The sequence below is a fragment of the Agrilus planipennis genome, unplaced genomic scaffold, assembly GCF_000699045.2.
Source record: "Agrilus planipennis isolate EAB-ADULT unplaced genomic scaffold, Apla_2.0 scaffold21, whole genome shotgun sequence".
NCBI lineage: Eukaryota > Metazoa > Arthropoda > Insecta > Coleoptera > Buprestidae > Agrilus > Agrilus planipennis.
The window spans coordinates 366,073-387,520 of NW_020439030.1; the positions used below are offsets into that span (position 1 = coordinate 366,073).

At 35.9% G+C, this 21,448-nt stretch overlaps 1 protein-coding gene across 1 annotated transcript in view; it reads left to right on the forward strand.

Moving 5' to 3' along the window:
• LOC108740403 (C3 and PZP-like alpha-2-macroglobulin domain-containing protein 8) overlaps positions 1 to 21,448 on the forward strand; it is an 83,815-nt gene that overhangs the window by 32,183 nt on the left and 30,184 nt on the right. The window contains exons 4-8 of the mRNA XM_025976518.1: positions 774 to 891; positions 7,246 to 7,391; positions 7,673 to 7,891; positions 9,000 to 9,228; positions 12,168 to 12,318. Coding sequence (XP_025832303.1) covers positions 774 to 891; positions 7,246 to 7,391; positions 7,673 to 7,891; positions 9,000 to 9,228; positions 12,168 to 12,318 — 863 coding nt within the window. The remainder of the gene's footprint in view (positions 1 to 773; positions 892 to 7,245; positions 7,392 to 7,672; positions 7,892 to 8,999; positions 9,229 to 12,167; positions 12,319 to 21,448) is intronic.

Consider the following 21,448-nt stretch of genomic DNA (forward strand, 5'->3'; position numbering starts at 1 on the left):
AAATTGTTCACAAAAGTGAATTTCGACCACTCGAAGTAATGGTGCTAACAGTTTCGAGCTCAAAGTGACTGATAGGGGGGAAGAACTTGTATATTTAAAAATATTATTAAGTACAATATATTAGTGTATTTCAAAAAAAAAACGTACAGCAATTTTTATAGAAATTGGAAACGAGAAATGAAGATGATACTGAGAGTGTTCCTTCACTTGACATATATTCCGTTTTCCTCTCAAAAAAAAATAAATAAATATTCCTTTAACCCCTGAATGAAGGCAATCAATCTACGTTGATCTTGGTGCTTAGACTGGAAATACCCACTTTATCCCACCCAACACACACATGCCGATCATTATTATCGCGCCCTCTATTTTTTCATTTCGTTCTATTAATTTGGCGATGATCGATTTTTCTTATACCACATATATTTCAAAAAACAACCGAACACGAAAAGAAAATCCGACAAATACTACCTACATTTATTAAAACTGAAAACATTCAGTACTTTAGCTTTACCAAACAAACAAAATTCAATGCAGAAAAGCTATTTTCCTTATTTGATTTTATAAACATGACAATGACACGACCTCAAAAAGGAAAACTACTAAATACTTACATCTATTAAAACCGGAAAAATGTTCAGTATAGTTTAACTGTCGAAAGCAAATAAAAAATAAACAAGGCACAAGAAAGAAAGTTCTTGAAAGAAAAGGCGCTCTTTGTCATTGATTGAGAAGTGGTTTTGCCTTTGTGAACCGTACCGAATTTCTTTCAGTTTCACAGTAAAAAGCGTTATGGCTCCAATTAGTCAACTTCTCGTTTACTACGTTACACCGCAAGGCGAACCCGTAAGTGACTTCATTAGTTTCAACGTGAAGTTGATTTCCGACAAGGTAAGGTACTTTGCGATACCCTAGAACACATACACCATTTACTTTAGGTATATTCCAAAATACGAGGAACAATCAGTAAGTAACCCTAATAATGCAAAGCTTTCGCGACTGCTGGCTATTACTGAAATTGTTGATTTTGTGGGGGTTTAAAAGACGAAACTTTTCTTCGCGGATTTCACGACACATTCGTCCAAACGAAGGTTATCCTGAGGATGCTTTGTAAAATCGGTAAAGAAACTTCAACATCGCAAAAATTTTACAGAATTAACATTCAATGAAATCAACAACTTCAATAGGCAATAGTGAAGAGTTTATTTAAACGAGGGGGACTAAGTAGAAAAAGGAGACTGTGGTAAATAATAATTTTGAAAAAGTTTTTGCGGTAATTAGGGATGGGTCTTCTTTTTAATTAATTGACGGGGACTAAATGTTTTGTGTGAATATGTACCACTACATTTTACGATAATGCACTTTACATTATTCATGTTTTCCTTTTATGTTTTTGACGCTTAGCCTGTTTTCGATTATAATATGTATAGGGTCAATTGAAAAGTCCCCGGCTTGACACTTAGATGGTGGCACCAGAACTAAATCCATATGATTTTCAGTTAGTCCTAACCTTCAAAAGACGCGTCTATAAATTTGACGGCTGTCGGATCATTAGTTTGTGAATTATAGCATTTTTAGTGAAGCAACTTTTGTTATTGTGAAAAAAATGGATAAAAAGGAATTTCGCGTGTTGATAAAATATTGCTTTTTGAAGGGAAAAAATACAGTTGAAGCAAAAACTTGGCTTGATAACGAATTTCCGGACACTGCCCCAGGAAAATCAACCATCAAGGATTGGTATGCTAAGTTTAGACGTGGTGAAATGAGCACCGAAGACGGTGAACGCAGTGGACGCCCAAAAGAGGCTGTTACGGACGAAAACATTAAAAAAATCCACAAAATGATTTTGAATGACCGTAAATTGAAATTGAATGAAATAGCAGACACTCTACAGATATCAACGGAACGTATACATCACATCATTCACGAATATTTGGGTATGAGAAAGCTCTGTGCAAAGTGGGTGCCGCGCGAGCTCACTTTTGACCAAAAACAACGACGAGTTGATGATTCAGAGCAGTGTTTGAAGATGATCACGCGTAATAAACCCGAGTTTTTGCGTCGATATGTGACAATGGATGAAACATGGCTCCATCATTTCACTCCGAAGTCCAATCGACAGTCATCGGAGTGGACTGCACACGATGAACCCGCTCCAAAGCGTGCAAAAACGCAACAGTCGGCTGGCAAGGTTATGGCGTCTGTATTTTGGGATGCGCGTGGAATAATTTTCATTGACTACCTTGAAAAAGGAAGGACCATCAACAGCGACTATTACATAGCGTTATTGGACCGTTTGAAGGACGAAATCGCCGAGAAACGACCGCATTTGCAGAAAAAGAAAGTCCTGCTTCACCAAGACAATGCACCGTCTCACAAGTCAGTGAAAACGATGGCAAAAATTCATGAATTGGGCTTCGAATTGCTTCCGCATCCACCGTATTCTCCAGATCTGGCCCCCAGCGACTACTTCCTGTTCTCAGATCTCAAAAGAATGCTCGTTGGGAAAAAATTTTCGTCGAATGAAGAGGTGATCGCCGAAACTGAGGCCTATTTTGAAGCAAAGGACAAATCGTACTACAAAAATGGTATCGAAAAGTTGGAGGATCGCTATAATCAGTGTATCACCCTTGAAGGGAATTATGTTGAATAAAAAAAACGAATTTTGCAAAAAAAATGTGTTTTACTATTTTAGGCCGGGGACTTTTCAATTGACCTGTTATATTATGCCTTACCAAGCATCTTTTAATATGAAATACGTTATTACAGAGGAAATTGAGTTACAGTCCTTATTCCCTTAGTATTACATGATGGAATACAAGATGCCCTACGTTATTTACACCTACAAATTGTTTAATCGAAATTAATTGTATGGACGACGTAACTTCTTTTTATTGAATCCAAATCAAAAAAAACAGAGAGAACTTATTGTTTTGTCCAGAATTAATACTTATACCTTGTTGTATTTAACGGAGTAACTAAGAGGTATAATTAAAATATTAACAAATTAGTTTTGATTATTTGTTATTTTGATTTTTGTAAAACTAAAATTGTAACAGCAAATGTGTTTCAAACAACTGTATAATAGGTGTATTTTTTTTGGAAAATCTGTCGAACAAAAACAATTAGATACACTAAGATCAGCCTACAAGATATGATAACATTGAACAAAAGAATTACTCGATATAAAATAAATCGGTGATGCCGAATTCCCCCCCGCAGGTAGTTTTGTTTAAAATATAAATAGTCCAATTCCCTCCCGGGTACTAGCCGAGTTCCCTCCCGTTCTTACTTACTGATTTTATTTATCGAAAATAAATATATATTTATAGTGCACTTCAGCACTTCAGTAAATTAAAGATAAAATAATTTCAGAATGAAAACATATATCAGTTATGAAATGTTTATTTATTTAATTTTAAATTTTTTTTTCACTACCTTAACAAATTCAATGTTTAGAAATTCGTTAGCGTCTAGCTTTTTGATGCAATCACCTAAAAAATTAGTTTTAGTATGTCTTGTATTTGACCAATAGAAGGGTAGTCTGATAAAATTATTATTGTTATTGTGGTGTCTATAATATATGAATAATATTAAGATTAATATGTGATGTGAGGCTGTATTATTTAAACAACTCTTTATGACTTTATAGTGGCAATTAGCACTCAAGGTCATCCGCCGCCGTTGGGAGGCAATTGATGTATAATTAGAAGGGAATTCGGCATACCAAAAATTTTAATCCTAATTAAAAACAGGAATATGGGAGGGAACTAGGCATTATCCAAAAACATTTGCATTAACGTGAGCGCTCCGAATGTGTGATCGACACCGACTCGAAAACATTCTACCATATAGTTGAGTATATACGAGGTCTTTTCAAAAAGTATCCCAAATTTTGTGTTTTTTCAAAAATTATTTATTTATTCATGAAAATCTATTTTGTCCTTTTCAAAGTAATGTTATACACTTGTGCCAACGTTCTTTCTAATCCTTGAAGCACTCCAAAAAATCATTCTTCATGATCTTGTTCAGCCCCTTCTTCAATGCCGCCTCTATCTCCTCAATCGTGGCGGAGCGTCGTCCTTTCTTGGGTCTCTTCAGTTTCGGGAACAAACAAAAGTCACAGGGGGCCAGATTTGGGATACGATGGCTGCGGCATCATTAGTGTGCTGTTTTTGACCAAAAATTCACGCTCAAGCAACAATGTATGAGCGAGAGCGTTGTCATGGTGCGAAAGCCAATTTTTGTTCTTCCACAAATCCGGCAGTTTCTAGCGAATTGCTTCGCGCAAATTGTGCATAATTTGTACGTAATATTCCCCATTGGCCGTTCTACTCTGTAGCAAGAACTCATGATGCACCACACCACTGCAATCAAAGAAAACTGTAAGCAAAACCTTCACGTTCGACCTAACACGGCGTGCTTTTTTCGGTCTTGGCTTGTGCGGTAGTTTCCATTGAGATAGATGATTGAGCTTTGGTTTCCACGTCATAATCATAAACCTCTGATTTGTCACCAGTTATGACTCTCTAGAGAAAATTTGGGTCGTCGCGGACAGAGTCCAACAGCTCCTAGGCAATGTTAATACCATACTGTTTTTGGTCGAAATTGAGCAATTTTGGTACGAATTTCGCGGCAACCCGCCTCATGCCCAAATTATTGGTAAAAATTGAATTGCAAGAGCGCATCGATATGTTTAGGTCCTCAGCAACTTCTCTAATGGTGATTCGACGATTGACCAACACTACTTTCTTCACTTCATCAATGTTTTGGTTTGTTGATGACGTGCTCGAGCGTTCGGCACGCTCACTTCTTCTCGGCCCTCTGAGAACATTTTGTACCACCGATAAACGTTGCTTCTGTTCATGGTAGCTTCACCATATGTCACAGTTAACATTCTGAATGCGTAAGTGCGCTTAATTATGTTTTTCACACAAAATTTGATACAGATTCTTTGATCCATTTTTGGAATAGGGAAAAATTGAAGACGAGTCAGCAAAGCAGCTAAGAAAAATTAAACATTTAACATGACCAAAATTGTCAGTATAAGTGAGAGGCATGAGTACCAACATAACGTCACAAAAAAATCGAAAATACGTAACCCTCGGAAATTCAAAATTCCCGATACTTTTTGAACAGACCTCGTATTATCATCTTAATACAATAAAAAGTTAACCAATATTTTCTAGGGACACCTGTTTCTGTGTAGTAATGAGTAAAGCAAGACCGACATCAGGACTATCCCAACCTCCGTATTGGTATTGGTCTTGGTCTAGTTCAAATACTTTTAGTCGTAATCTTGGACTTGGATTTGCTGATATAGTCTCAGTCTTGGTATTGATCTTGTCGATACACTCTCGGTCTTAGTATTACGTGTTATGTCTTGGTCTTACTCTTTTAATCTGATACTAAGCATAAATGATTCTTTTTGGCTACACAATAATTGTTCGCGCAAAGTCCTAGAACCTTATTATTATTATTATCATCAAAGTGTCTTCGGTAAAAGAGATGAGGGTGGCGGTACCACCCCTACCCCATTTTGGTCGAACTCTATAAATTGAGTTGTGCGGCATTACTGGCTGGTGGGAATGAAACACCCAAAAGTTTTTTTTTTTTTTTAGTACAAAAACAAGTGTTCGAAAAGCTCTCGTAAAGTCTCCTCAAATTTTATCTATCCTAGCTAAGTTATGTCGTTAAATTAATTCTTCTTCTTCTTCTAAGTGTTAATTGTTAAGTGTTCCTTAAGTTTGTATATAGTTTTTTTGGATAATATACGGTTAAAAAACATTGAAAAGTTTATTAGAGAAATTGAGCTCTTGTCAAAGTTACAAGTCGCATTTCCACGAAACAATAATTGTCGCAAATATAGTGAAATATTTTGTCAGCTTTTCATGATTTTTAAAGAAAATGGTGTCGATAGCTGTATGAATTATGAAAACTCGACAACTTGCTTTTCCTTCAATGCATAAATTGGCCTTTTAGTGAAAAATAAAATACTACAAAAATACCAAAAAAAAAAAAAAGTTTNTTGATGTCGAAGATGCACCACGTTCGGGAAGGCCGGTTGAAGCTGATAAAGACGCGATAAAGGCATTAGTTGTTGTAAACCGGCGAATAACAACACGTGAGATCGGATTGAGGTTAAATTTATCAAATTCAACAGTTTATGACTGTTCAGAGTCAAGACCGACCTTTTTGATGCAGGTCATAAAGTTCTTCCTGCATTCAGTTTTTAGAATGTTTGCAAATTTACAAGGCGGTATGGTGTTTATTTGGTAGTAGACCCTTAGATGCATCGGTACAATGTTTAAATTAGTTTATAGAGGTAACTGTTGAAGAAGGATCCTTTACGATACCAATTTAGTTTCAAGTTTATTATGGGGTGTTTTTTTATGAGCCTAACGGTTAAAAGTACCGTTTGTTGATTTCTTGATGTGCCGATCTTTTCTCAGATTGTAAACTTCCCTCTTTCCACATATTTTGAGTTTTGAAAGCCCCGCCTTGTACGTTTCCACAAAGTTGTTTTAAAGGGTCAATCACCAATGGTGCCATTCGCCACACCCTTGGCATTTGTTCCTAGTTTTTAAGTTGTAGATATAAGATGTGACCAAGGACTTCAAAAGAAGCACTTGAACTAAGTCAGCACAAAACGCAAGAGCACTTGCACTTGTCTAATCATAATGAATCATTAGTTGGAGATACTCTGTAAATATTTGTAAATATATAATTAAGTCGACTTCGCTGCAAGAGTTCTATTTTTTTCTACCTTCCACCAAAGAATTAAACAACACGCCTTATTAATTTAACGCGTGTGCTGATATTCCACTTACAATAGTAAGTTCCCGAATATCTGCCTGTGAAATTTAACAGTACTATCGGAGATAATAATTTCGTTTAGTGTTGCGAATTTGGACTTGGTCTTACGTGTGCGCTATTACTTTTAGTCATAGTCTTGGTCACAAAGACAGTTTTGATTTTTGAATTTTCGTAAAGCTAAAACCAATATTGCAAGATCCAAGATCAAGATCAATTTTGCTCATCACTATATTTTTGCCTCCAATTAACAAACGTCATCGTTTTATATGCTACTTTTTGTTTATTTTTGAAAAAGTTGTAATTCCACTCTAACTAATCGTTTCGCTGCGACCTAGTTTACTCAATTAAATGTCTCTCTGATTGTTCCTTGTACTAGAACGTGAACTGCGTTTGAAAGTTTTATTTGACTATTTCAATGTCGTTCTGTAGATTCAAATTAAAATCGAAGACAGGGAATGGTGGCTCCCGGAGCAGGATCTTGACCTGGATGTGTCGGTCGAGGAGTCTTCGGTAGTTTGCATTTTAGGAGGACGTTCTGGCACGGGCAACGACATTCGATTTAACCCGCACAAAAGGTTAGTAATTGACTTAACAAGATTACTTTCTCAGTTTCGGAATAATCCAATTTTCCCCGGCTTCAAGATTAAATTAACCGGGCAAAGTTTTTGTTTTGAATACGGTAAATTTACCGTAGTCGTTACTAATTATAAAAGTAATTTATCATTTTAACAAAAGAATATGACAATTCTTCGAAAAATTTTGGTACAATTTCGTCACACTCGCTGTCGAAATTACAATTATTTATCGCTACATAAAAATATATTGAAATAATTTTCTCATTTCGTCTCTGTTGTAGTGAAGAAACTATTTCAAAATCGGTTAGAGAGCAGTCTGATTTTCTTGAAACTGGTTTGACATTTTCCCAAGATAGATGTTCTACAGATGCAAGGTTAACGTCTATGGAAACTCAAAAACAATACACTTTCGAAAGCTTTAATAACAAACAATTATCTGAGAGTCTCATTGGATCAAGTCGCGTAGATGAATTATGGCTTTGGAAATGTTTTAATTACAGGTGAGAACAAACTCTAACTAATTAACTTTAATTAATAGGTATATTTCGTTTAGTTTCTGTTGCGATGTGACCTTCAGTTTAGCCGGCGCAAAGTAGAAAAGAACGGCACTAGGCCAGTAAAGAAAGGAGACAACTCTCGCCCAACTCTTAACCGGTGAGGAGCGTATAATCCGTACAGTACTGCACGGAAAAATTGACCATTTTATCCACTACAGTTGCATTGCTCAAATGTGCTGTTATTGGTACTAATTACTACTGAAAATATCACCGAGATATTTATTTATATTTGAAGACATATTAAAGGGTTTAACGCTTGTTTTCGACTCGCACTACTATTCATGATTGAACAAAACTTTTGGCAGGTACTGTATGAAAAAGTATGTTTAATGAACAAGAGTCAAGAGTATAATGCGCTTTTTTCTCCCTGCCTACGATTTTGCCAGCGCACATCCAAGACATTGGAAGGGGCACATCGTTGGAGAAAGTAAATGAAGTATATATTTCGTTTAGTTTCCGTAGCGATGTGACCTTCAGTTTGACCGGCGCAAAGTAGAAACGAACGACACTAGGTCAAAAAAGAAAGGAGACAACTCTCGGCCAAACTCATAACCGGTGAGGAGCGTATAATCCGTACAGTACTGCACGGAAAAATTGACCATTTTATCCATTACAATTGCATTGCTCAAATGTGCTGTTATTGGTACCAATGACTACTGAAAATATCAACGAGATATTTATGTATATTTCAAGACATATTAAAGGCTTTAAAGCTTGTTTTAAACTCGCACTACTATTCATGATTGAACAAAACTTTTAGCAGGTACTGTATGAAAAAATATATTTAATGAACAAGAGTCGATAGTATAATGAGCTTTTTTCTCTCGACCTACGATTTTGCCAGCGCGCATCCAAGACATTGGAAGGGGCACATCGCTAGAGAATGTAAATGAAGTATACATATCCTGTATGATTTTTGGTTCATAACTCTTATCGATTATCATTACATCCGATAGCTTGTGATAGAATTTTTACAATGCAATGTGTGGTCATTTAAGGTTTGAAATTTACAAAACGATCCATAAACAAACGTTTCTATTTGTTGTTACAGCAAAGAGATATCGTCTCTCGATTTGGGTTTGACAACCCCGGAACAAGCTGGAGAATGGTCCCTCTGGGCTATCGCGGTTACTCAGGAAGGGTTGCAATTCTCACCACCAATTAGTTTAACTGTCTTCCGACCACTGCAAACAGATTTTCGTTTACCCGCCAATCTCCGGGTCGGCGAAACCGTCGAGGTGGACATCAAAATTGTCAACAATCTTAACACTTGCATGGATGTAAGTAAATAGAAATCAAATATATACAGTAATACCTCAATTTATACTCCGTTTTAATGCAATTTTCAAATTTTTATCTGGAATGGTAAAATAAGGTTGTTAAGTATTTCCTCTGTTGTGTTATATAACATTTTATGGGCGCACCTCAACTACCGTCCAAATAATTAACTGATACAACTTTTTCGTCACATGTGGTACTTCACTACATAGTATAAAACAAAGACGCTTTCCCGCTGTCTGTCCCTATGTATGCTTAAATCTTTAAAATACGCAACGGATTTTGATGCGGTTTTTTTTAAAAGATAGAGTGCTTCAAGAGGAAGGTTTATATGTATAATACATGCATAATATAGTACCGAAATACTGATAATTTTAGAGGTTTCTAATGTGATGTCGTAAACACATTTTTTTGCGCTTACATTGCAAACCTTGGCTGAACCCTACGAGATCGAAATAATGTACTACAGTATTGTACATCTTAAAAAGATCTACAAAAAATCCGCGATGGTATATGTCTATCTCTTAGAGATAACCCACAATAACCATTTTTTATCTTTTACTTTTTATGAGAAATAATGACTTATTTACGAAGCGATTTTTAACAATACAGTATTAATCCTTATCCAATTAAGTAGGTACTTTTAAATACATTTTGCATTTAATATAGATCAATGTGGCAGCATGTAATTTGAATGAATATTTTCGAAGAAATTACAGATTTAAAATGCAGGGACATAGCGGTTGCGGCGGTATCGGAAGGCCGGTTTGTATTGTCTAAACTGTGAATGTTGTATATAAAGACAATCTGTAGTATATTTAGTATGTTCAGGGGGTGTCTTTTGAAGATTTCCCCTCCTCGATAATAATCTAAACAAAACAAATATATATTTAGTATCAGCATTGCACCCGTGCGAAGCTGGGGCGGGTCGCTAGTAATCTTATAAATTAATTCCCGTTCAAACGAAATAACAATACATTTACGGATATATACAGGGTGCTTTTAATATTAGATGATGTAAATGTTTTCATTACTTATTGGTCAATATAGAAATTCGAAAAAGATTGTTAAAGGTGTATATTTGGAGCGCGGCACTGTACGGGTGCAAGTTTGAAGCTTTCGAAATGTGGTGTTACAGGCGAATTATGAGGATATCATGGAAGAGAAGGATGAGGTATTAGAAATAATAGGAGAACAGAGGACTCTAGGTTAGTAGGACACCTTCTCAGGCATGAAGGGCTAGTCACAGACATATTAAAAAGGGAAACAGGAGCTAAATTAGATTACTGTACGCAAGGTTGTGGGATGTTCTAGTTTTAGGGAATTGCGAAGATTATCCCAGTGGAGTAGAGCTGCGTTACGAACCAGTTTTAGGACTGACGACGTTATGATGATGATCATTCCATTCGAAATAAAGTAAAAGTGAATGTATATTACCTTTATCTCAGTGTCAACTTTATGCAATTGCGCTCGTCCAATAAAATTACTCTCGCATCTGATAATTACCCTGATCACCCCCTAAATTGGTAATAGTTGAAAGGATAAATTTGTTTATTTTGCACAATTGTTACCGATATCAAGAAGTGAAGTAGTTAAATAACCAAAAAGCAGAATGTTTTTAACTGTTTTCAATATGATACTTTTTTTAAGCAGCCAGACCAATTGTAGGGGTCAAACATCCATCAAACACAATTAAAATATCGCTGTGTGTGGGAGGTGTTTGACCCCTACAATTGGTCTGGCTGTTTACAAGACTCAAACTATAAGCAAAATTACATTTTTTTTGCGAACTTTAGAGCAGATAATACCGCCGTAGGAAGTGTCTGGGATTGTTGATATTAATTTTTAACAGTATTCTGTAAGCACTTAGACTTTAAGAAAAAGGGATAATGTTTTTATAATCCTTTAGCACTTTATTACTTAAGTAACATTTAGCGGCTATGGGGCCTTATTAAACAAATCAGAAAATCGAATAAAATAATTCGAAGTGGTCTGTATTCTGTCGAAACTGCCAGACGCCGATCGCGATTTCAATCTCCGAGAGAACACAGACCAACCTTTACCTGCTGTCTTAACAGCGCGATTTAGAAAATACCACAAATGGCGCGGTAAACGCCATCTGTAGTACAATGCTACATTTTAGGATTACTACTTTACAGCAGGTAAAGGTTGGTCTGTGTTCTGTCGGAGCTGTCTGCGACGCGCTGATGAGATCCAATGAGATCGAAATCGCGATCCGCGTCTGACAGTTTCGACAGAATACAGACCACTTCGAATTGTTTTATTCGATTATGGTAACGTGCCTATCACGTTTAGGTTAGCTACGCCGGGATTCGTTTCAGCAAGTAGATATCCATATATTTAAAGGGACCTTGTTGAAGCATACGTAATCCTAAAATGTAGCATGGTACTACAGATGGCGTTTACCGCGCCATTTGTAGTATTTTTGAAATCAGAAAATGAATACCAAAAATGCATTGCCTCTATAATCGACACCTACAATAAGCATTCTATCCACAAACAAAAGTATTTTCGACAACAGGAATATACGTAATTCGAAAGAAATTAACTAAATTCCAGTTTTATTTTTGTATGATGGCAGTAACCAAAAGTATTACATATAAAACAAGATAAAAAAGCAACAATCTGTTACATTGTTCTACATGTTCGCTATTTCGAAATAAAATTTTACAATCGAAATGCCTCCGAAACAAGTCGTAAACATTTATTGGCGCGTTTAACTGCTTCGAAATAAAACACAATATAAAGCGAAAAGGAAATAGACATTAGGCAAATATTGCATGATATAAAAGTCAATGCCGCTTTTAACCCTTAATAAAAATTGCTGCCGTTGTAAACTGTACAATAATAACTACCGCAAAACAACCAAAACATTTCTTTACGTTTATTATAGTTATTGTAGATTCGGATTCTGTTGCAGGTTACAGCATTGCTGGCTTTAAGTGAAGGCGCCCAATTCATAAGCAATGGCCTATTGTATGTTACCGAAAGATTACGTCTTGGACCTCAAGGAGCTACGTCACTTGTTGTTCGATTGATGGTTACACTCCCTGGGATACGAAACTTGACAGGTAAGACAAAATTACTTTTCTCTTTTTTTTTTGGTTACACACACGAATGTCATTAATTTTTAATAAGTGGACAATGGAAACAAAAAATAAATGTGTATGTTTGGAACATGACTTTCGACTGGTGTAAAATATGGACGATGGGAGCAACGCAAAAGAAAAATTTGAAACATTAGAGTGTTAGGTGTTGAATTGCCATTGATTCGGATAAAACATGTGATTGGTTCAGTGGTGAACCGTTCGCCCTTAGAAGCCAATGACACTTCAGTTGCGCGTGTTCTATTCCCGCCCCATGTAACGACTTTTTTTTCAGAATTCACATTAACTGTAGATTGAAATTGAAATATAGTTTGACAAAATTAGTTCTTAGGATCATAAACAAGACACGGTAGAAAAAACAACACAAACGAAGGAACAAATATTTGAAATAATTGAAGTATATGCATATGGAGTTAAATTAAGTCTAATAGGGTCAGCTACATTCCTTTCTTTTTTAATTTTGAGAAATGATTCTTTCATTACTTTTAACGACACAAATAAAGGAATGAAGTACCTAATTAAAGTGAATTAATTTTTGAATTGCTGCTACAGATAACGTCAAATTAATAAAGACAAATGTCAATTCTTGCAGGTTAATGGTAGAGCAATGTAAAGCCAAGAAATCGGGTTCGATTCCCGGCGAGGGCGTGACTGCAGTAAAAAAAATTCTCATTAATTTGAGGTTATCTATAGCGATAAAAATTAACTCGCTTTAATATATTAAAACTTTAATAAAAGTAATAGACTTTTTAATGACCGATAAAGATTAATAAGTAGAAAAGAAGAAGATTAAAAGAAACAATTTTAAAAGGATTAAAAATTTAGATACCTAATAGACAAATTTAAAGTAACGACCGATAATGTTGTCAAACCTTCTTACTACCTAATCTTCACTGCCGCAGGTGTTTTGCAAAAAGCAATCATTGACGGGAGTTTGATAATTTATTACTGAAATCCAACGCACAATTTCTTTATCACAGCGCAACCTTTGGAACGCCTGCGGATGTCTTCAGTCGTATTTTCAAGCGACCTTTTAAGATTTATCACCGTATTATTACCAAATTATTATTGGATCAATTTACGTGATTTATTAGTGCCAAAAATTAAACGGGAAATTCTCATCAATGATTTATTAACGATACTTTTCATCAAGAAATCTGAACCGGGATTTATCGGCAGGTCCCATTTTTTCACTACTGCTCCAGAAGAAGGAAGTAACTTGATTTTCTTAAATTGTCATCATTATAAGGTCGTCAGTCCTAAGACTGGTTGGACACGCAGCTCCACTCTTTCCTATCCTGAGCTAATCTTCGCATTTTCTTAAAACTAGAACATCCCACATCCTTTGCTAATAGTAATCTAATCTAGATCTACATCTACTCCTCGTAACTTCTGTTTCTGCCTCTAATACATCTCTGAGTAGACTTTCATGCCTAAGAAGGTGTCCTACCAACCTATCTCGCCTATTGTTTAATGACTTTTATTGTTCTCATATTCTTTCTAATACCTCTTCATTTCTAACATCTCCATCGACGATATCCTCATCATTCGCCGACAACACCACATTTCGAACGCTTCTAACCTTGTTTTTCCTTTACCCATACAGAGCCGCGCTCCAAACATACACCTTTAACAATCCTTTTCGAATTTCTAAATTAATCGTTCGTGAGCATAAAGTGATTTCTTCCAACCTCACTTATCTGACTTTCTAGATACCTAAAATCAGTCACTTGTAATCATTCGTCTCCTATCTTTACATTCGCTCTTTTCCTACTTTTTCTTCCCTTGAATGCCAGTATTTTTGTTTTACTTTTATTTATTTTATAATTTATATCATCTGCAAATCTGAGCATACTAATCTTTTGCCTCTCTACATCTACCCCTACTGTTATACTGTCTTTAATGATGTTGATAGCGCCTTCGATGTGTAGATTAAAAAGTAGCGGCGATAGTGTGCATCCTTGCCTGACTTAATATTTACTTCTCTACGTTGCTGCTCCAGCTCTATAACTGCTTGTTGCTCTTCTTACAAACTAAATATCACTCTTCTATCTCTATAATTCATCCCTACATTCTTAAGTATATTTAAAGTAAAAACTTTTTCTAAACCTACAAATCCTATGTACGCGCTCTTTCCTTTTTCTATCGTTTTCTCTATTATTACCGTAAAACTAGAATGGCCTCCCGCGTCCCTCTATTTCTTCTAAACTCAAATTGATCCCCTGATAGTTCTTCCGCCCTTTTTTCCATCCTTGTCTGCATAATTCTAGCTAAGCTTTTTGACGGGAAGTTAGGTCCGAATGTCAATTATCAAATGATTTTCGACTGATATTAACGTGGACGATTTCCGTTATAAATTATTATTCGACAAAAAAGGACTATTTTAAGCAATGTTTTCGTCCAATAGTTTACTAAAGGGTTCGCCTTCCCAATTTGGTACAAACATCCTTTTTAGAAACAAAACCAAAATTCGTTATGTACGTATAAAATTACTTTTTTAAATTATATTAGGTTGTGTCAATTTAGTAAAGCGAAGTCCATCCCGCACATGCAGCATGCGTTACTAATAGATATATTCAATAATTTATTAAAGGGTTCGCCTTCCTAATTTGACTTGCGTCTCCGTTTCAATAAAAACAAACAGCCCCGATTTTTGTTATCTCTTAACTAGACGTGACATAAATTTCCCCTTAAAAACACAATAAATTAAGACGAGGGTGAAATTATGCAGCACAATGTTTTTGCGGTCTCGTAAATTTTGACTTTGTTGAGACGGTCTCTCGACCAGTCGAGGAAATTCGACCAATAAATCTCCTTACGTCCACAGCGTCGCGACACAGCTGCTACTGCAGTTTCTGCTATCTTAGCTCTGGCGCAAAAATTACAGTTTTACACCCTGTTTGATTTATAAAGTGAAAATTAAAACTCGGCCATTTCAATAAGCAATAAAAACGAAAAGTCAACAACACAAAGCCCATACGGCACGACAATATTGCTCGTGTTGCAACAGGCAACATGTCATATTTCAAAATGTTTCTTATATTAGATAATAAAATCGAGCGTTTAGTTGCGTGTGAGAACACATGTGGCAAAAATCGAAACAAATGTAGCTCATAAATGTGAAACCAAATGGAACCGGTTTATTGAGAAAAACTGGACTATAAGTCCAGGAAGTGGGTATATGTAATAAAAAAAGTTGATTCACTTTTACACCTGATAACATGTAGGTTTGTTTAAAGAGAACTCATTTTGATAAGACTGTGCAAATAATCGACCAGGAACATTTTTTCGAATATATGAAACGGTATTGACAAAACAGTATTGAATGACAAGTAATTATGCAAGAGAGGGGAAGTAGAGAAATAGGGAATAAATATAGGAGGCGCAAAATTAGAAGAAGTGGCTAATTTTCGGTATGCAGGACAAGAAAGTCAGATAACACGGAAAAGGAAAGGTTAGAAGCGTTCGAAATATGGTGTTACAGGCAAATGATGAGGATACTGTGGATAGAGAAGGTTAGAAACGAAGAGGTATTAGAAAGAATAGGAGAACAGAGGATTCTGTGGAAGTTCTCCGGTATGAAGGGCTAGTCAGAGCTAAGAGGAGCAGAGGTAGACCTAGATTAGATAACTGTTCACAAATAGTTAAGGATGTGAGATGCTCCAGTTTTAAGGAAATGCGAAAATTTGATTGGGATAGTAAAGAGTGGAGGCGCGTGTCCAACCAATCGTAGGACTGACGATGGGGAGATGATGAGATGAATATGTACTTACTGAACGAATTGTCGTGTTTCACTAAATGAAATGACGATACACTCCATTTAGTGTAAATTTTCAGATATTAAATCTCTACAATGAAATGGATTTACTTATTTGGCGACAGTAATTGGTAGAATTACACCATTACCATTACACCTTATAGGAAACAAAATTAGAAATCAAAATACAGAGGGTGAAATATAAATAATGTCGGATTAGTAATCTGTGGCATGCTAGCGGCTACATAAAAGCAAGGGGAAGAGAAAGGCGGTATAGGAAAAGTTTCTCTCGGTGGGGGAGGTACAAAAACCAAAACAAACCAATTTTTAAGAGAGGGTTATGAAAAACTTATTTAAACAAAATTTCTCATTTCGACGAGTGCGACTGTTTCGTATACTAAAATGGCACATTCCATTTAAGAATAGAGAGTAGTGGCTGTAAGGGAAATTACGAAGCCGGAAATGAAATGAAGATAAGTCTGTTTCCTCAAGAAGCGGAGCGTCATTTTTATTCGCCTTTGTCTGCCACTTCCCTCCCCAGGGCTACGTCTTTGAATTTATGAAAGTTGTTATCTAAATACGTACGTTCTAAATCCAACTGTATATTCCTGGACGGGCGTTCGGCTTTTCTTACCCTATAAAAATGATTTTTATGACTCAAAATAACCGCACATAAATCGCATAAACTCTACATAATATATCTTACCCTCTGTATAAAAACCTAATATGAAGTAAAGTTATTTTAAGTGCGTTTAGTATTTGATAGAAAATACGACAAATGGCGCTGTAAACGCCATCTGTAGTGCAGTGCTACATTTTAGGATTACGTATGTTTCAACAAGGTCCATTTAAATATATGGATATCTACTTGTTCAAACGAATCCCGGCGTAGCTCACCTCAACGTGGTGGGCACGTTACCATAATCGAATAAAATAATTCGAAGTGATCTCTGTATTCTGTCGAAACTGCCAGACGCGGATCGCGATTTCGATCTTTTTGGGTCTCATCAGCGCGTCGCAGGCAGCTCCGACAGAACACAGGCCAACTTCTACCTGCTGTCTTAACAGCGCGTTTTAGAAAATACGACGTCTGTGTTCTGTCGGAGCTGCCTGCGACGCGCTGATGAGATCCAAAAAGATCGAAATCGCGATCCGCTTCTAGCAGTTTCGACAGAATACAGAGACCACTTCGAATTATTTTATTAGTATTTGATATTTTTTTAAAAAGTTTGGGAAAATAAAATCTCCTTTCTTTTTAACGGCGTACTTTGAACTTGGTAATGCGGGGCATTTCTCATCCAAATCGACAACCATTTTTTTTTACGAAAGTGGAAAGTAGGGAGACAGTTCTGTAACTTCTTCTAGAGCATTTATACGCAAGTTGAAATCGCGTGTAACAGATATGGCACATCGAATCTCGACAGTGGTTCTAGTACAAATTGCCCGTGTGATTTAGACAAATTGCTTCCAGTTTGTTTGAACGCCTGTTCCACTTCCTAAAAAGGGGAACGGTTAACCTACATACCATGTCCAGCGTGTTCGTTGAAAGAGAAAAAATTAACTGTCGTATTTACAATTGTATTATATAAACCAACAATCAACCATGGTATGCCATGAATGCCCAGAAAAAAAGATATGCTATACAATAACGTTTATATCTTTATATTTAACAATTCTCGTGGCTAATTTCAAAAAAGAAACTGACGAGCTGGATTAACGCGTCAATTAGCAATCGTTTACATACTGCTATTCAAATTTAATATCCCGCTGGAATTTTTGGAAAATATCAATATGATGATCTCCATATCCACTCGTCAGCAGACTGTAACTTGCGAGCCATATGGTTCTTAATTCTATCTTTGTTCCTTCATCAGCGCAGCCGCCAAGTGGAAGGATAATGAAGAAGATGAGATGTTATAGGAGGACTATGAACATACTATGGAAGAAAAGGCTAGAGATGAGAATGTTTTAGAAAAAGTAGTAGAACAAAGAGCGCCATGGGAGCCGATAAGGACAAGAACAAATACGATAATAAGACTCCTTTTGAAACATGAGGAACCGTAAATAGTTAAGGATGTGAGATGTTCCAGTTTTCAGAAAACTGAGTCAGGATATGAAGGTGCATGACCAACCAGTTTTCAGTTTGAAGACCAATGATGATGATGAGGATTGAGACATGCGGAACAGTAAATTATATTACTGTTTGTAAACAGTGAAACATATGAGATGTTCCAGTTTTCGGAAAATTGACTAAGGATATGAAGGTGTATGAACAACCAGTTTTCGAATTAAAGACCAATGATAATGATGATTCACCTTGATACCTTTGTTATAAAAGAAAAAACTAGAAATAGAAGGAACGATTTACTTAGAAGCGGATGAGTCTGAAAAGCATCATGACAGATAAAGGATAGAACATCCAAGGGTTCACTACGTGTCCTGCAACTGCATATCATTTTCGATATTGTCGAATCCATCCATATTTGGTGGTTTCTATAACTTGCTGACGAAGAACAAAAAAAAAAACAAAAGACAAATAAACCAGTATATACTTAAATGCTGGATTGATTCAAGGAGTTATTTATTAAACAACAAAAATTGTTGACCAGCAATTAATGTCCTTTAAAAACGTTAAGTTATTCTTTTACAACTCGGATAACACAAAGTGATTTAAGAAAGACTTTAGATTTTTTTAATGCAATCGATAATTTGTACGGTTTCAGATGCAAACTTGTTTTCAACACACGCCACACATACTGTAAAACGTGCTGCGCGCGACCAACATCCTAAGTCAATTTTGTGAGCTGTTAACATAACTTTGTTACACGTCAAATGTGCTTGGACGACCTTATGATTTCATATGACACACCGAGCACCCTGTTTCTACGAAACATTTATGTCACTCATGAATTTTAGGCCTACTAGAAGGACCTTTAGCGTACTTGGTACAGAAATTAAGTTGAAAAGATGTCACCGAACTTTGATTCATTGAACCAAAACAGACATATAGCACACTCGGGTCCAGTGAAGGCAGCCATTTTACGCAACTGTTGCCAACGCTGGTTACGGTGCGATTCGGTACTAGCGAACTGCGTGAGTTAAAATATAATGTGTTTTAGAAAATACTACAAATGGCGCAGTAAACGCCATCTGTAGCACGATGCTACATTTTAGGATTACGTATGCTCCAACAAGGTCCACTTGTGTGGATATCTACTTGCTGAAAACGAATCCCGGCGTAGCCAACCTTAACGTGATAGGCACGTTAGCTTAATTGAATAAAAATACAGACCACTTCGAATTATTTTTATAATGTGTTTCCCTACAAATTTAATCGCCCAGTATAGCAATTGTAGATTATGCGTCTAATTGATGATAATGAGAATTAATATATTTTAAATGCGTTTTTTGTTATCCAATTGGTATCACAATGTTATCAAACGTCTTCTAGCTTCCCTTTTAGTAATACAAAAATTTCTAACCTTAAGTTCTATATGTATTTCAAATACAGTGTGCCCTAGAACCATGAAGAAAAAGTCAAAAGAATATACGCAGGCATAAAGCAGCAGCAAAGTTAAAAGAAAAGAAATAACATGAAAATTGTCAGCCGAAAGAAATTTTTATCTCAGAGAAAATTCCGTTAAAGAAATCAGTGAAACTCCAGTTTTCTCAGCTACGTACAACGGACGATAGAACTAGAACAAAAGCAAACTTCAGAAAACGACGACTGAAAATAAAAATAGTTTCCTAGTAAAACAAAAGAAATTATTTCTTAAACGGAGAAAAGTTTAAACACAAATAGAAACCGAAACTGCATCTCCAGATAAAGTCTGCTTTGACAGCCTTAAACTTTGGCACGAATTTAAAATGTCTTTTCCTCTGCAAAGTTTAAGTCACTTGCACGAATGCATAATATAAGTAATCAAGAAGAGAATGCTGACGGCACAATAGTTTTACGTCAAAAATAATATCTGGTGTTATTTTTTTAAACAAATGAGACAATAATACCCAAACAAAAACATAAACTTCAGCAAGACGAATTCAAGAAGATTTACAGTTTTTTTAACACAGTGTTGTTCATCGATGAAGCTACAGTCCATTTTAATTTGTTGGAATTGTGACCTTGAAGAAATCTGCGCGAAGATAGAAAAAATACACGCTAGCCGTGAGCAAGATAGAAATAGCTGGAACAAGCTTGAACGAGCAGAGCTCTCGATGGGCGGTCTTAGGAGATCGGCTAGAACTGTACAGTACTAGACGAAAATGTTTAGCAATTTCTTAAAACAAAAATGTATCTAAATTAACAATAGAAAACAAAGCAAAAGTTTTATAGGTGTGTAGAGCGTTAAGTTAATTCACTTAATTTGGCTAAATATACTTTTAAATAAAGCATATTCTTAAATTTTAACGAGGCAGTTTAAATAATTTTGCAAATGGTACTGTACACTTTTGTTCTCGCTCGATGATCGGTGTAGAAATGAGCTCCGCAGACAAATATGATTGAATTTGGATTTATGCTACGGCGCATCCTAATAAAGGGAAGGGGCATATCTCCAACTTCTTGAAACAAACTATACATAAAGGTCATGAGAACCGACATAATTTAAATTTCCACAGACATAAATCCAAATTTTGTGGGACCCACTGACCACCAGCATAGGTGGAGTGTAAAGGTTTGGAGTTACATAATTAGAAATTGATGAACAACTTACGGGAACATTTTTCAAACCTTGTTGTGTAAATATCTTTATAATATGCTGGATGATGTACCATTGGAGTTATTAAGAAGGATGTGACTCCAGTTAGATGGGGTGAAATATTCTGGATGAAAAGTTTTCAGACCGTTCGATTCGAAGACGAAGATCTGTTACTTGACCTCCAAGGTCACCAGATCTGATAAAATTAGATTTTTCCCATGGAATACAAATATAAATAGGTCCTTAACTGACAGATTAAATTTGTGTCAACAGTTTGAATATCTCATGAATTAATCATGCAGATATAGGCATCAGTAAAATGTTTTATGACATTAATTGTTTATGTTGTGTTGAATTTGAATTATTTTATCAATTACTAGCTTTTCCCCGCGGCTTCGCTCGCAGAAATTAATATTGTTTCTCCATAAAACCTTTTAACTCCCAATTCACCCTTACAACGTTTTTATTTTATGTAATGTCGCCATCTTAGATTTCAAATACAAACGTAGCAACAACATTTCATCCTTAAGGGTTGATTTTTAAAAATTGTCAAAACACGTATTTGCTTAATTTCAACAATGAGCAACCTTCGAGTAAATCCGAGTACAAATAAAATATACCCCATGGAAACGTTGCAACC